Source organism: Anabas testudineus, chromosome 5, assembly GCF_900324465.2.
Source record: "Anabas testudineus chromosome 5, fAnaTes1.2, whole genome shotgun sequence".
Taxonomy (NCBI): Eukaryota; Metazoa; Chordata; class Actinopteri; order Anabantiformes; family Anabantidae; genus Anabas; species Anabas testudineus.
In genome coordinates this window covers 19,437,343-19,452,256 of record NC_046614.1, presented here as the reverse complement: position 1 = coordinate 19,452,256, position 14,914 = coordinate 19,437,343, and the positions used below count along the sequence as shown (strand labels likewise).

At 42.6% G+C, this 14,914-nt stretch overlaps 1 protein-coding gene across 1 annotated transcript; it reads right to left on the bottom strand.

Annotated features, from left to right (window-relative positions):
• Window positions 1–1,413: 1,413 nt before the first annotated feature.
• On the bottom strand, window positions 1,414–4,014 carry LOC113155355 (potassium voltage-gated channel subfamily A member 2). Its single transcript, XM_026350037.1, has one exon. It carries the CDS (start codon window positions 3,958–3,960, stop codon window positions 2,464–2,466), a length of 1,497 nt encoding a protein of 498 aa, XP_026205822.1. The 5' UTR covers window positions 3,961–4,014; the 3' UTR covers window positions 1,414–2,463.
• Window positions 4,015–14,914: the final 10,900 nt, after the last annotated feature.

Here is a 14,914-nt window from a genome sequence, read left to right as displayed (position 1 = left end):
CCTCATGTCAGGCAGTTGGACGAGGCATCCTGAGCACATTATTGGCAGCAATGGCATAAAAACATTTTGCTACTGCAGGTTAAAGACTGTAGTGAGCAGAATGAACCCCTAAGAACAAAGACGTAAACCCTGGCATGACAGATTTTGTTTAATTCACTTGCTACAAACACCCTCTTTCTCCATCACCTTTCCAGTTACCTCCAATTACCTAAGACATCTGTGAAAAGATGGAGAAAGGCAAAAGACTGGAGTGAAGTTAGAGGACCCGTTTGTTAGCCAATATATGCTACACTGCTGCTAATTATCACTTCCCATATTGACGTTACTGCCTTTGACTGTTACCTTGGCAGTGCTGAGCAAACAGTGGAAAATCTCTGCTGGATACGATCCTAGAATCAGAACCTAATTCACATTTAATGCCAACTTTTAAAGGCAGATTGTGCTTCTGGCATCAAAGGCTTCTCTTAGGACAACTGTTTGAATTTTGACCAATTAGACTCCAATAAAAGCGTTCTGATGGATGATACAGTTTGGAAAATTGTCCTTCCTTTTAGTAACGAGTTCACAGTAGGCAGTTTTGAACTAAGTGAAGCAAACGTCTGGTATTTAAATCCAGCATGTATGTTAGATTTGCTGGAGAAGTGCTTTTGACATGGCTAGTAGGAGTGTGTCTTGCACTGAACAGGAAAACGTAAAAGCAGTGCTTAGAACAATTATCCTTAAAACTAAAAACATGGCAATGATCTGCGCATTGAGAAAATGCTCTGGCTTTTTTTCTTAAACATTGCTATTTTAAGTTCTTTTTTACTCTGATAAAAGTAGATGTGTATTGTATATGTGTTTTGTCTGTATACATATAGTTTCATATATAAGAAATAAATATGTCTATTGTAATAATTAGACTTCTTTGTCTCTGTGGCTTCTTCTTTGAGTTTCAATGCATGCTTCTAGGAATGTTTTTGAGGTCATGCAACACTAGGAGAGTAGCGTAAAACCCAGATAAAAGGCAGTTGAGGGGAAGCATAATTCTATACACGAGTCCTTAAAAGTTCCTATTTTGATCATGAGTACGTGATCATGTGACAAACCTGTGAAAAAGACAGCACTGCAAGTCTAGCACATCTGCAACTGAGATTAATGTCCAAAACTAGAGTGTGAGTTCACGCCTGAAACAACGGATCAGCTGCAGCTTACAGCGACATGGCAAAAAGTTAAACAGCAATGACTTCTAGGTGGAATGTCGATATTGACGAGGAAACCACATCCTGCTAAGAGTAGGAATTGGCCTTATGATTATTCCTTAAGAAATCCTCTAGCATAACAGCTACCTGCAGGCATCATTTTAAGAATGTGGATTTGTATACAGTAGAAGGCAGTGTACAGAGAATTATACAGTGGTGTGACGAAGCAAGTGGCAGTTGAGAAACAAGTGGAAATTCTCATTCAGATAAAAATGTCATGCAATAATCTACTGACTACGATTACTACTAACAGCACCTACCTACATACCGGCTATCAGTTAAGTCACAGTTAACCTACCTATCTACATGAGTAAGTACTGTATGTGTGAACCTGTGAAAAACAAACGAAACAAGAAGAAACATTCAAGTTGTCCTCAAAGCTCTGCAGTAAGACCAGTTTGGGTGAATGGAAGGGGGGAAGCTTGCATTGCAATACATACAGTACATGTAAGACCAAAGCAGTGAAAAGTCAAGGCCATTCTCAGTCATTCATCAGATACTGATGTCTACTGGGAAAAAAAGGTGTCAAACCATAAGCTTAGCGCTGATAGCTGTCATTCATCCTTGAAATAATGCGGTGTACTTAATCACCAACCTCGTCACAAGTCACCCACAGGCTATGTCAGCACTGGAGTGCTTTATGCCCACACATATCTCTAAATGTTGTAGCATAAGACAGTTTTGTTTCATTGGCTCCAGGAAGCAGCATATGAAGCGCACAAGTAGGGCTCTTCAGAAAGCGCATGGCAGAGCAGTGTGCCTTGGAAAATGAAGGACTAGTGGATAGGGGACTAAAGCAGGACGTGTGTCGCTTCTTAAAGCAATAATTCATTTTTAACTTGCAGTGTTTCTCCATGTTTTTTCTTTTCTTTTTGTGCACTACAATTGGGTACTGTTGTGAGCAGGAAATTTTAAGGTATTATTTTCTTAAATGGCCACACAAACAAAGCCAACTCCATGCAGAGATGTAGAATTTCAATTTCACTCTGTTTGACAGTTATCAGGAGTTTCAGGCCAAGTTGCGAGGAGTGAAGACAGGATGAGCGCGGAGTGAGCAAATGGGCTGTGTGATATTTTTACCAACGTCTATCACCGTCATCAAATCCCAAATTCTATTGCCTTGATTTTTCCAGCACACGTGCAGTAGGAGGCCATCCACCTGTCCCGTCATATTGCACAGCTCCACATTTCCCGCTGTGACCAGTAGGAAAACAGCAGACGACTACACGTCTGTGAGCATTTTGGTGATGTTTACATAGTTTGTGTTGGCCAGTGTGCAGTTGGCTGTCTTGAGGTTCTCTTCCTGAAAGTCCTCGTTGCTGTTGTTCACAGCCTCTTGGATCTCCATGTAGTCCGATTTACTCATGGTGGAGCCGCTCCGACTCTTCTTCAGCTCCTCCGCTGAATCGGCTTTGGGCACATTGACCTGCAGATACTGTGCCTGTTCTTCACCTTCAGTCTCACGGTGATAGAAGTAGTTGAAGTTGGACACAATGACAGGCACGGGCAAGGCGATGGTCAGCACACCTGCAATGGCACAGAGGGAGCCCACAATCTTGCCACCAATAGTAGTTGGGACCATATCACCGTAGCCGACAGTTGTCATGGACACCACCGCCCACCAAAACGCATCTGGGATACTTTCGAACTGTGACTCTGGCTCATCTGCTTCAGCAAAGTAGACAGCGCTGGAGAAAAGGATGACTCCTATGAACAGGAAAAAAATTAGCAAGCCGAGTTCTCTCATGCTGGCTTTCAGGGTCTGGCCCAAAATCTGAAGACCCTTGGAGTGACGAGAGAGCTTGAAAATTCTGAAGACTCGTACTAAGCGGATGACCCTGAGAATGGCTAAAGACATGGCTTGCTGGCCTGCTTGACCATCCTCTGGCCTGTCTGCGAGCTCTGTGCCAAGGGTGATGAAGTAAGGGATGATGGCAACAATATCAATAATGTTCATTATATTACCAAAAAAGCCTGCTTTGCTGGGGCAGGCAAAGAAGCGCACCAAAAACTCAAAGGAGAACCATATAATGCAAAGAGTCTCCAGGACAAAGAAGGGGTCGGTGAAGTAGGTGGATGTGTAGCTGATGATTGTGGTGTTTGTCTCAGGTGAAAAAACTTTTGCATGAGACTTGTGCATTTCCTCCTCATCATTGCGGAAAATGGGCAGGGTCTCCAAGCAGAAACTAACTATAGATATCAGGATGACCATGACAGAGATTATGGCAATAATCCTAGCAGGACCTGAGCTCTCTGGGTACTCAAACAGCAGCCACACCTGTCTCTGAAATTCATTATCAGGAAGAGGTCGCTCTTCCTCTTTGATGAAACCTTCGTCTTCTCTGAACATCTCAATGGCCTCATCACCCAGCTCATAAAAGCGAATCTCCTCTGAGAAAATGTCAAGGGTGACATTGACTGGCCTTCTTAGTCGGCCCCCTGATTGGTAATAATACAATATGGCGTCAAAGCTGGGTCTGTTCCTGTCGAAAAAGTACTCGTTCCTCAGTGGGTCAAAGTACCGCATCCTCTTTTTGGGGTCCCCCAGCAGAGTCTCTGGGAACTGGGAAAGGGTTTTAAGTTGTGTCTCAAAGCGCAGCCCTGAGATGTTGATGACTACCCTCTCGCAACACTCATGGTCAGCCTCCGGGTCGTAGTCCTGCGGGTGCCCCGGGTGTGCTGCCGCCTCGTCAGAGGGGTCGCCTGTGGCAACAGTCATTCTGCAGGGGGAGGAGGCCTGCACTTTTCAGTGAGTCTGGGTCCTGCAGCCTGGTGAACTGCAGGCAGGGGCGAGGAGAGGGAGGGGGCTCAACACTGTAAAGACCTGACGGCCACAGGATGTCACCTAGGATCTGACTGCAGGTGGGACAGATGAAACAAAGACAGACAACAAGGTCAGACAAAACTCAGACATGATTCAGCACTAAATACTGATTCCATTGACTGCAAAGACATCAGGAATTTACTTTAGCTTGAAGATCAAACTCGAAAGAGATAAAATGAAGCCACCTTCTAAACAATGTCATAAGATTTGACATGACTTATGTAAAGTTACACTGTCACGAGAAGGCAGTCCACACCAAAATGACACTATTGCTTCTGACCTGGGCAAATTAATATGCAAATAAGCAACTCGCCTTGCATATAAATTATTTCAATGCAGGTAAAACTTAGAGAATATAAAACCTACAGCTCATAAATTAGTGCAGTGATTTGAGGCAATGGACAAAATCCCCTGAAATGAATGGGGCTACCTTTTGCAGTGAAGCCATGCATGAATAGGGCAATGCAGCAGGCGCCAAATTCATACAGACAGCATCCTGTCTAGAATATCATAGAAAACCACTGCAGTCTAAACAGAAATGTAAAGAGCTGTTACCTTTTACTGCTTTAAACACACGAATGCCTCATATGTGACTTCAGTTTACTTTTGTTAGAGCATTTAGTCTTGAAATGGTGCCTGTCTCTGAAATATTCAAAAACGTCTATAAATAATTTATCCGTAGAAGGAAATAGGTTCCAAGAGAAAAACTGTATATCCTGTCTGCATCTTCTCCATTCACGAAACAAAATCCTTATGAAACATAAGCGAATTCTGCATATTTATTGCCCATTATCATTATGTTTTCGGATGAAGTGCAAATCGGTGCACTAACTGTAAAATGACACGACATGAAATCAGGTTTAAACGAAGTAAGACATGACAGGTGACTGTAAGCTGGTTGGATCCTTGTTTCATACATACCTGCAGACATCTTCATGGATGTGAGCTCCTGCTCCTGCTGGACTCTGGTACACGGAGGTTGAAAACCAGCTGCGACAATCAGTTCTTCTGTCTTCAGGGAGGGTAAAAAGGATTATTTCCAATTTGGGACAGTCGATGATATTCACCTCATGTTGTCTGCACCATCCTCGCCGTGTACACCGGGTACAGTATGTGCGGGTGTGTCCTCGCTTTCCCCTCCCCGACTCCTTTCCTCCGGGTAGGCTGTCGTGGGATGGCGATTGGCAAAAAGGGAGGAGGGAACCGATCAAGGAGGTGCTGGTGCTTCCCTTAATAACCAAAGGTGCTGGGATCAGCAGAATGATCTGCCACCACTGCTCCCTGCGCGCCGGTGTGGCTGTGTGGCGAGCGGTGGCTGCAGATGGCTGCAAAGGTAAATAGTCCTGCTGAGGTGCTCAGAGAGGAAACATCTGCATGGAGGAGGAAGAGAGCTCTGGAAGATAATCGTATTACCACGATTTATTAATTAGACGCCTTCTGGGATGTATGAATCTATAATGAATCGTCTTCTGAGTTCAGTACGACAATAAATCTGCCGCTCAGAGATTCATAATCTATTCGCGCGTCACACAGGCAATTTCCATCCTCTTTAGGCATGCAGTCGGCACATACAGCGGCATCTCCACGAGAATCCAGTGGCCAAGCTGCAGATATGCACAGGCAGAGTCAACTGTGCCCCAGTGTTTAGTTCACAGACCCTTAAGAGAGTCTCCCAACAGCTTACATGGTGAGCAGAGCTGCGTCTTCAGACGCTGAGTAGAAACGACATGCATGAAAGAATCGCCCTGCGTAGTGGGCGAGAAGATTATGCAATTTCACTGTTGCAGAGCTCCACGGTGGCGCACACAGACACACACACGCACACACCTAAGCGGCCTTTATTGGTCCTGGTCTGGTGTCTGATCTGCGAAAGGTGGACTTTTTAGGTGGAAGAAGTATTTGTTGGTGAAGTATTTCTGCAGGCAGCAGTGGCCACGGACTGGTACATAAAGCTTAGTCAAACCTGCAGTCGGGCACTGCCATGCATACCAAGAGATGTGGCTGTGATGGAGAAGGCAAGGGCGAAAAAACGCGCTCTCCATCCGCACTGTAGCTCACCACTCCTTACCTTATCTGCAGTGTGGGCAATTTAAAGGGCTACACGTCTCCAGCACTGTTCAGCAAAACTACTGTTGGACAGTTGATTTCATCCTTGTAACACTGACTTATGAAGACCAAACATATGTCACAAACAAATCTACTTGAAATGCACGCTTCAAACATAAAATCATCAACATATGCAGGTATCATTTACTTTCTGCCTTGTAAGTCTCGCCTGTAATTACTTTTTTTGCACAGCAGATATATTTGTAACTTTTCCTGGCAACAAGCGTCATTAATAATAAATAGGAGGGTGACGAAAATAGAGCAAACCCTCCATCATCTTGGCCTGCTGTACTCACAATAACGAAGAAATTGATGATGCTTTCACTGGCAATGAATGAAAGCATCATGAGCAGAAGTGACCTCCGCAAGAAGCCAAAGGTCAGCAGGAATCCCTCGGTCACTGAAGAGAGCGGGGGGGGTTGAGAGGCCAGCAGGATGATTTGTGTGAGACTCGACTTTGCCAAGGTTACGCTTGGCAGACCCGAGACCATCACGGCTCCCAGTGTCATCCCTTCTGTCTGTCTGGCTGCTGCCACACATGCAGATACCTCTCACTATCTCTTAATGGCTTTCCCAGGTTCCTCATGACAGCACAGCCATTATTTATGAGCTCGGGGGCTTTTATAAAAGACTGTTAATGCAGGCTCTAAAGCTCAGTTCACTTTGCATTAGCTGGTATACTTTAATTAAAAGGAAATCATCCCAGTGCTGAAAAATCGTGTGTGTGTGTTTTAATCATTTGGGGATGTGAAAATGGGTAGTTAGGTAGGGTAGAGTTAGCAGATGAGGGTGTCAAATCTGAATTTGTTTCCAAGGAGTATTGATTTCAGGACTCTTCGTCTCCATCAGATGTTGTTTTGGCACGGGGACTGGGAGTAGAGAAGATGAATTCGCGGACAGTATAAGGGGTGTGATGACTAAATAACAAGTCATTTCCCGACTTGCTGTTTAAACTTTCCCTACTGCTTTGAAGCTGTGAGGTTAACTATTATTTCATAAACACAAACTAGTGAAACCCAATGCTCCTGCTAGAAATGTGGTGAGAGAGAAGGGTTGAGTAAGAGTAAGTAAACAGAACTATGTTTCTGACAAATCAGAACCAATTATACTAGTACAGAATCTAAAGCAGGGGAGATCCTAAGTGCCCAACATCCACAGTTTCTATGCATCCAGCTGGTTATAGGAATTGGACTGACTTCAAATCTTTCAGCAAAGACTGTAGTAAACTTATTTGAATCAATTTTTAAGTTGTTACAACAAAAACAAACAAAAAACGAGGAAGTAACTACAAAAATAGTCAGTGGCCGTTCGTCGTCACTGCTTTTTAGCCCAGTTCCTGGAGCACATTACACTTTCTATGGACACTGCATGTCTATTTGTAACTCCTTTGCCCCTTGATACTGCAATGCAGCAGCTACACACACACACACACACACACACACACACAGAGCATGGAATAAAAATATTACAAAAGGGTTCAAATTCAACATGATTGAACTTCTAGACCCTTCACTTCAATTTACAGGCTCAATATAACAGCCCACAAAGAATGAGAAGGCTCTGCATGTCATGTTCTCTCTCCCTCAATCGTACAGTATTTGTCTAGATGGAATAGAGCAATGCTGTCATTCATCATTAGTCAGTTCTCTCACACTAAATTATCACCACATTTAGGGAGAATCTTTTGTTAGATTTACTTCATCTTTTATATTTTGCCAATTCTCTATTTTCTATTATGATTTTTTTCAAACCCTGCTGCTAAACACTGTTTTCCAATGCATTTTCACTGAGACTCAATTTATTTAACCCTCTGGGAGATGAGTCATTCCAGCATCAGTGCTCAAGAGATAGAAACTGAGATGCCCTGCTGAAGAGGCCAGGTTATACATACAATTATGGGACTGGGTTCACAAAGCAGAAAAAATAAATAAAAAGAGGGGCTTGTGTATAGAAATACACGGCAACTCAGCTCCCTGTGTCCTTTCTCTTCCTGTGAGGAGAACGTCTGATGCAGAGACAAAATGATATGGAGATAAAGAAGGTGACAGGAAGGAGAGAGAGAGAGAGAGCATTGTACAAAGAGACGGAGGAGAAGAAAAATGGGAGGGAAAGGAGAGAGTCGTGCTTGTCGGATTGAGACCCAGCAGGATGAGGGCAGATGCTGGAAAAGAGCCAGACACCAGGAGAGACACAAGGACACTGGCCCACTGCGGTACACTGCCAAGCTGCATCTCACTTAGACTGATAACCTCACACCACTCTGCATGCGTCTATTATCTGAACTTATAGGTTTGTAGAAAACTCTGTGCTACTTGTAGACATTTTATTATCGGTTATCGGTCCACTGCACTGACAGACGACATTCGGCAAAAGTTACACCACGCAACATTTAGCTGAAACAAACACACACACTTTACTATAGATCCCATGTGTCATTTCGACTGACAGCAGCAACATGACAAAAAACATCTCAACTGCATTTGATTCAGTGAGCTACACCAACACTGAAGGGAAGAACTATGAGTCAGTCAGTGAGAGAGTCACAGTTGCTGTTGCAGGGATGTCCTTATGCTGCACTATACTGTACAATGTGTGAAATTTAAGTCAAGGTGGCTGCTTGCTTCAGGAACACTGGGTTATATTACACCAAGGTCATACTGGACATAAGATGCCTTTTGAATCATGATGAGTCAGGAAAAATAAAACTGATTGTGTGTCTTTGACAATGAGCAGCAAGGCTCTGAAAGGGGAAATGCTTTACTCTATGCATTGCACGCATCAGTGACTTACTGCAGCATATTGCTCCACCCCTGAATATTTTAGCAGGTCCAGGCTTTGCTCCACTTCCACTTGTTAGAAAGTGAATGACATAATTTGGCATCGCGAGTGTAAGCAACACACACGGTCAGCTCCGTTTTATGCTGTTTGAGAAAGAATAAGCTACAGTGTCTGTTTGCTGCACCACAAATGCACTTTGTTGGATTTACAGTGACAGCTACTGTGTCACTGTGATGATGCAATGCTCGGGTTTTTGTTTCCCCAGTGACTCAAGGAAACAAAATATTTGTAGTTGACACTGCTGCTGCTGAACCCAGGAGCCGTTCTGACTCACAGGACACCTGAGGGACGAACCAGGGTTGCATAGCTTCCAGGGTCACAAGGCTCCTAAACGCATCCTCACACAAACCTGACTTAAACCATCCTCAAAACATTCATCTCGTCTGTCAAGATTAAGATAAACAGGCTCCTAGAAAGTATCAAAAGAAATGATCCGAGTCAGCATTGTCACTGTAGTTGGGAGAGTCTTTTTGCACAGCCTCATTCAGTTGCTACGGAGACCATCTCTGGGGGCCGCAATGGGAGGAGGCTGGGCGGTGACATCACGCCTACGGCGCCTCTGGATATTTCAGGTAAAGTTGCAGCACAATGACTAAGCACTTTTCATTCCCCTGCAGTCAGCTGCATTTGCTGAAGATGAGTTAGTGTGAGATGTGTGGATCATCACAGTCCCACACCTGTGACATGTGGTCTGGCTTATCTTACTGTGTGTTCACGGTTGACTGCTGCCTGGGCGGAGGGGGGGTGGTGCTATATGCATTCTCAAACATGCTTTCTGGGCTTTGCTTTGTCTCACTGAAAGCCCTGAATACTAGGTCTTGATGCAGAAGAACGAACTTTATGAATAGCCCCAGAGTGCCATTACATGTTCTCTAAAGAGCAGATTGGTGAATGGCACCCAGAGAAATAATGGCAATATGTTTCATGGTTTCTATTTTTAGCAGCACTGAGTTACAGTTTTAGGGCAAATACTGTACCACACAAAATATCATCAGAGCAGCTTGGAAAATGTGCAGCGCTGTGAATATTTACGCCGGATGCAGCCGCTGCTTTCTCTCTTCCCTTCACTGATGTGTCATGAACGTGCTTCAGCAAAGTTCAAGAATGACGAGCGGCACCTCCTCTGGCAGACAGTCCCCCATGTTGGCATGCTGCGTGTTATTAGAGGTAGCACGCTGCTGCGAGGCATCGCTCCTCTCATATGGTGAATGTTGGCACCGTGAGGACAGCGAGGAGACGAGACACGGGGGGGAAGCCTGGGGTCTCCTCTATCCCTGATCCTCAATTTGTATCCTTACGTCTGGCTGGTGGAGCAGTGTCGGAGAACACCAGCTGTGGAGCAGACTGTTAGCATCTCTCTGTATATGTGTTTATGCGTACATCATGTATGGAAGCTCATACATGTGGGTCCGTTCACGCTGCCTTGTGGATGTTGGGTCCTCTCTAGTCACCAGGATCCCTCAGCAGAGTGCATTTAGCCGTACCAGCTGTGATGGTCTTACAGCTGTGCAGCACTCAAGCATGCTCATTTGTGTGTGTGTGTGTGTGTGTGTGTGTGTGTGTGTGTGTGTGTGTGTGTGTGTGAACATGCACACACAGACAACAAGGCTATCTAGCTGAGAAGCATTTATTAAAGTCACCACAGTGCAACTTTCTTAATGTTGTTGTTGTGTCCTGCTTACGTCTTAGAGACCATATAAGAAAAATATAAAAATAAAAGTTTCCAAATTCTTTATGTTTATTTAAACACAGGCAGCCACACCAAGGTTATAAAGTCAGGTTATAAAACTTGATGTATTATTAATATTTAGAAATGAGGAACTCCAAAAAGAATAAGTCACCATGATTATAAAGATTTTTTGATGCAGGTAACCGTCTTAACAGACTTCCCAGGTAAATATCTGGCTCGTAGCTGCACAATGCTGCTCTCTCGTCTGCAGCCTTGCTTTCCATTTGAAGCTGTGCGGGTTGGGTCAGTGGGGATTTGAGAGCTTTCACACTGAAAACAGCTGCCTGCTGCATCTGCAAACAAGATCGGAAAGAGCCGAATCTGTGAGCTAGAAAACTAAAACAATGAACGGAGAGATGAGGAGACAGGCAACCTGCACAGTCTCAGTGAACTCCAGCAGCATCATCCTTCACAAGAAGAAGAAGAATGAAGACATTTTATTATCTAACTTGTAGCAGATTAAAAGTAAAAGCACCTCAATATTGTACCTGCAGTGAGTAGAATACTTGAGTAAATGTGCTTTAGTTTCCACCTCTGGCTCCAATGCCTTATTGTGACAGGTGATGCTACAAACTTTTGGTTTGTGGCATCACTTAAAATTAGTGCTACACAAGAACGGAGCTGGAAATTTGTTTTTAAAATCATCATAATGTATAAAATGTAATAAAAGAGGCCACAGTATCTCAGTCTATTGAAGACTAACGCGTTTACCTCCTACATGATCCTTGTTTCTAAAGAGAGCAGAACAAGAAAAGCTGAACTACAGGTGCTAACATTCAGTCGAGATCTACAAGAGTTGATAAACAGCTCTGGGTAAATTGCAGGCGTTTTCATTTTCCCCTGGCTAAAAATACATCGGAGAAGGATTTTAATTCCAGCAGAGGAACAAAGCCACTCAGCAGTTCTGGGGCAGAGCACCTGGAGCTGTGAGCTGCAGGTCGCTCTGCAAGTAAATCTGAACAGTCAGCAATGTGGACGAAGGGGTTAAAATCTGTGAAACACAAAACAGCTCCACCTTTAAAATGATCCTGTGTGGATGATCATACCATGTTACAGTTTAAGTCGTCGTGAACCTTCTGGTGTTCATCAAATGTTATGTTTGTCTTCACGTAAATGTTTTGCTTATGTCTGGAGTCTAATTTGCACAAGAAACGAGCCTTTGTATACACAAGTCAAATGTGGAGCACATGTAACACCACACTTTACAACAAGGCAACAGACTTTGATCAAACGTATGCTTAACCTGAACTTAGTCAAATTATTTTTAAAGGAGCATGTTATATGTTTACTGTTCATTTCACAGAATAACATACCGTAGTTCTTCTCTACCCACTACATAATTTATGTTGCTCTATTTAGCCTTCTAGAACAAACTACATTAGTTTCCATGTGATGCTGCAGAAGTACCTTTGCTCCAAAGCCACCAGGAAAAATCTAATACATTTCTGGACTTGTTCAAAGTCCCGCAAAGAGTAAGTAAGAAGAAGTGGGTTTCTCTCTCTCTCTGGCTCATAAACTGTCATTTCCTTTGCCTCGTGGGATACATAAAAATTATGGGTCACACCAAAAGTATCTAGGTGGAGATTTCAAGGTAGTTTCCTGACCTGTATGACAAATCCTAAACGTCACATGGACAATTCTTGGACCAAACTCTTTTTTGAGGTCACAAACCCCAGAGCTGCATGTGTAAAATGAGTAATCGCCATGTTAATGACTGAACCTGCTTCTTATTTCTTCAAATGTTGAAACACTTTCATTTGCCAGAACAGGGTTTACACGTGTGTTAAAGGGGAAATATTTTATGTTCTTTGCATTAAAACTGTAAATATACTATATGCACTCAGTGGCCACTTTATTCAGGCACACCTGTACAATTAAGTGCAACCAAATATCTGCAGTCCATTTGTATGATGATCAATATTAATAATCTAAACAAAACATACACATAAATATGAAGGGAAAAAAATGCTTCTCAATATAACATAATCCAGTAAAATTCTATATTTAACCTTATCTTCAGAAATAAACTATTAAATTTACACCATCCCAACAAAAACTGCACTTTATAGCTTGAATTGCATAAAGACTAAATTTATAGCAGATATGTTAAATTGTAAAGTATATAACGCTGCACATAATAAAGTGGTCACTCAGTGTAGATTCCTCATGTCATTCACAAACCAAAAATGCAAAGTATGTTGTTCCGTATAGTGACACAACTTATATTTGGGGTCAGTCTTAGGAACCACAGACAAACAAATGGACATCTGTTTTACAGACAAGGTCATCGAACATAAATAATGCAGCAGATTTCTGAAACACGTTTATAAACAATTTTCAAAGGGACAAAATTATATTAAGAGAGTTCAGAGAGTTATATATGATCCATGTTAAATCCCTGCCCAACTGCAATAACTCAGCTGCTCCACTAGAGGACAGTACTGAGCTATTTTGTGTCATGAAGCCTCTGTGTGGGTCCAACTGCAGCTCAGCATGAAGTCGGCGGCTTCACAAACACAGTTTACTACTTAATGATAAAAGAAACAGTTTAGAAAATGTTGCTGTTACTACATTTTCATTTTGTGCTAATTTCATATCAATCAATAACCCTAATTACTCCATAAATAACATTTATACAACTAATGTTATTATGTGATTAACATTTATTTTGATAATCAAATCATCATTTAAAATCACTTTTAAGCAAATATGCCCTGTGCTCATTTCCTGCAACTTTGAAAATCAAAAAGCTATTTGTAATTTGGAGCAGCTCTCATCCATCATGCAAACTGACATGATGCATGTGGAAGAGATACGGCCTGCAATTAGTGTAATAGACTCCTTTGAGTTTTGCTGATTGTTTGTTCACTTCATCTCGGAGAGACTTTGCACTAAAAGCACACGTGCAAGTGTCTTTTGGAGGGGATGAAAGGTAGCTGACGTCAGACCTAGTTGGCATGCCAACTCAGGGAATGGAGCTCACATCGAGAAAACACAGCAGCAGAGGTAGTTTTAAGCAGTGAGAAGAAACAAAAGCCAGGCTCCACTGATGCACAGCTTTTAAAAATATTAATACTCTAAAGCTAAAAGCTTTAAACTTCCCCTAAAAGAGAAATACTGACTTCTGATTTAGCCACCTTTAAGGAAATTGTGAAGTTATTAAACTTCAGTTGTTGATTTCATCTGCATTAGTTGCTCCTTTCCCCACGTCTGAAGACAAAAATGTGATAACGAACCAAAGTTGGAAACTCTTGTGAATATGCGACACGATGCCATGGTAACATCGGAGGGGGTTACCCAGGAAACCACCGTCGTCATGGAGACTGCATCATAAGGCGGGTCCAGCGGGGAGGAGGCGGGACGTGCGGCACGTTTTCATTCTGTTTTCATCCTCAAACACACTCTGTGCTCAAAGCTTGTGTCGTTCACATCACCCCCCGTGATATTCTTATTATCATTTTAATTACAATGACATTTTGAGTCGGGATCACTTAATTTCCATTTTTATTCAATATAGGCTCTTTTATAGGCAGTTTTGAATAAAAATACAACTTTACGAAAAGCTCGACTTCTATTTGATGATAAACGCGACCATCTACACCACTCTGCAATGTAGTACCTGAATAACAACGTGGACAAACTGAGTTCAACAGCTCCAGTTATGATATTAAATATTACCTAAACAGGCATTTGGCTAAATAAGTCCCATAGTGTTTTCATTCCATCAGTGGATGAATGAAACTTTTCTCTCCACGAAGCACAAGACGTCGTATTTGGCGAGTAGTAGATGTAATATAGTGGACTAGACGCTACACGTGTATCCCAATGAACACCAACAACATCAAGATATGTAGGTGTATAGTGCAGCACTGTACACTGCTACACGTCTGTTTTAACAAGCCACAGACTCCTTCGCTGTTTGTTTTCTCTAAGCAGCCTGGACCCAAATGAATACCGTTTATTACTGGTGCAAATGTTTTAGTCATTAATACTTCTTGATCGCTTTAAAATACTCAAACCACGCGAAACCACGACCAGATCCATCCTTTCTCATCCATGACTTGCTAAAAACTGACACTGAAGCAGCGTTGATCCACAGATATGGACTCACATTACGATTGATTATATAAAATATATTATAGCTACTATTTCTTCATGCTCCATGAATGAATCCAT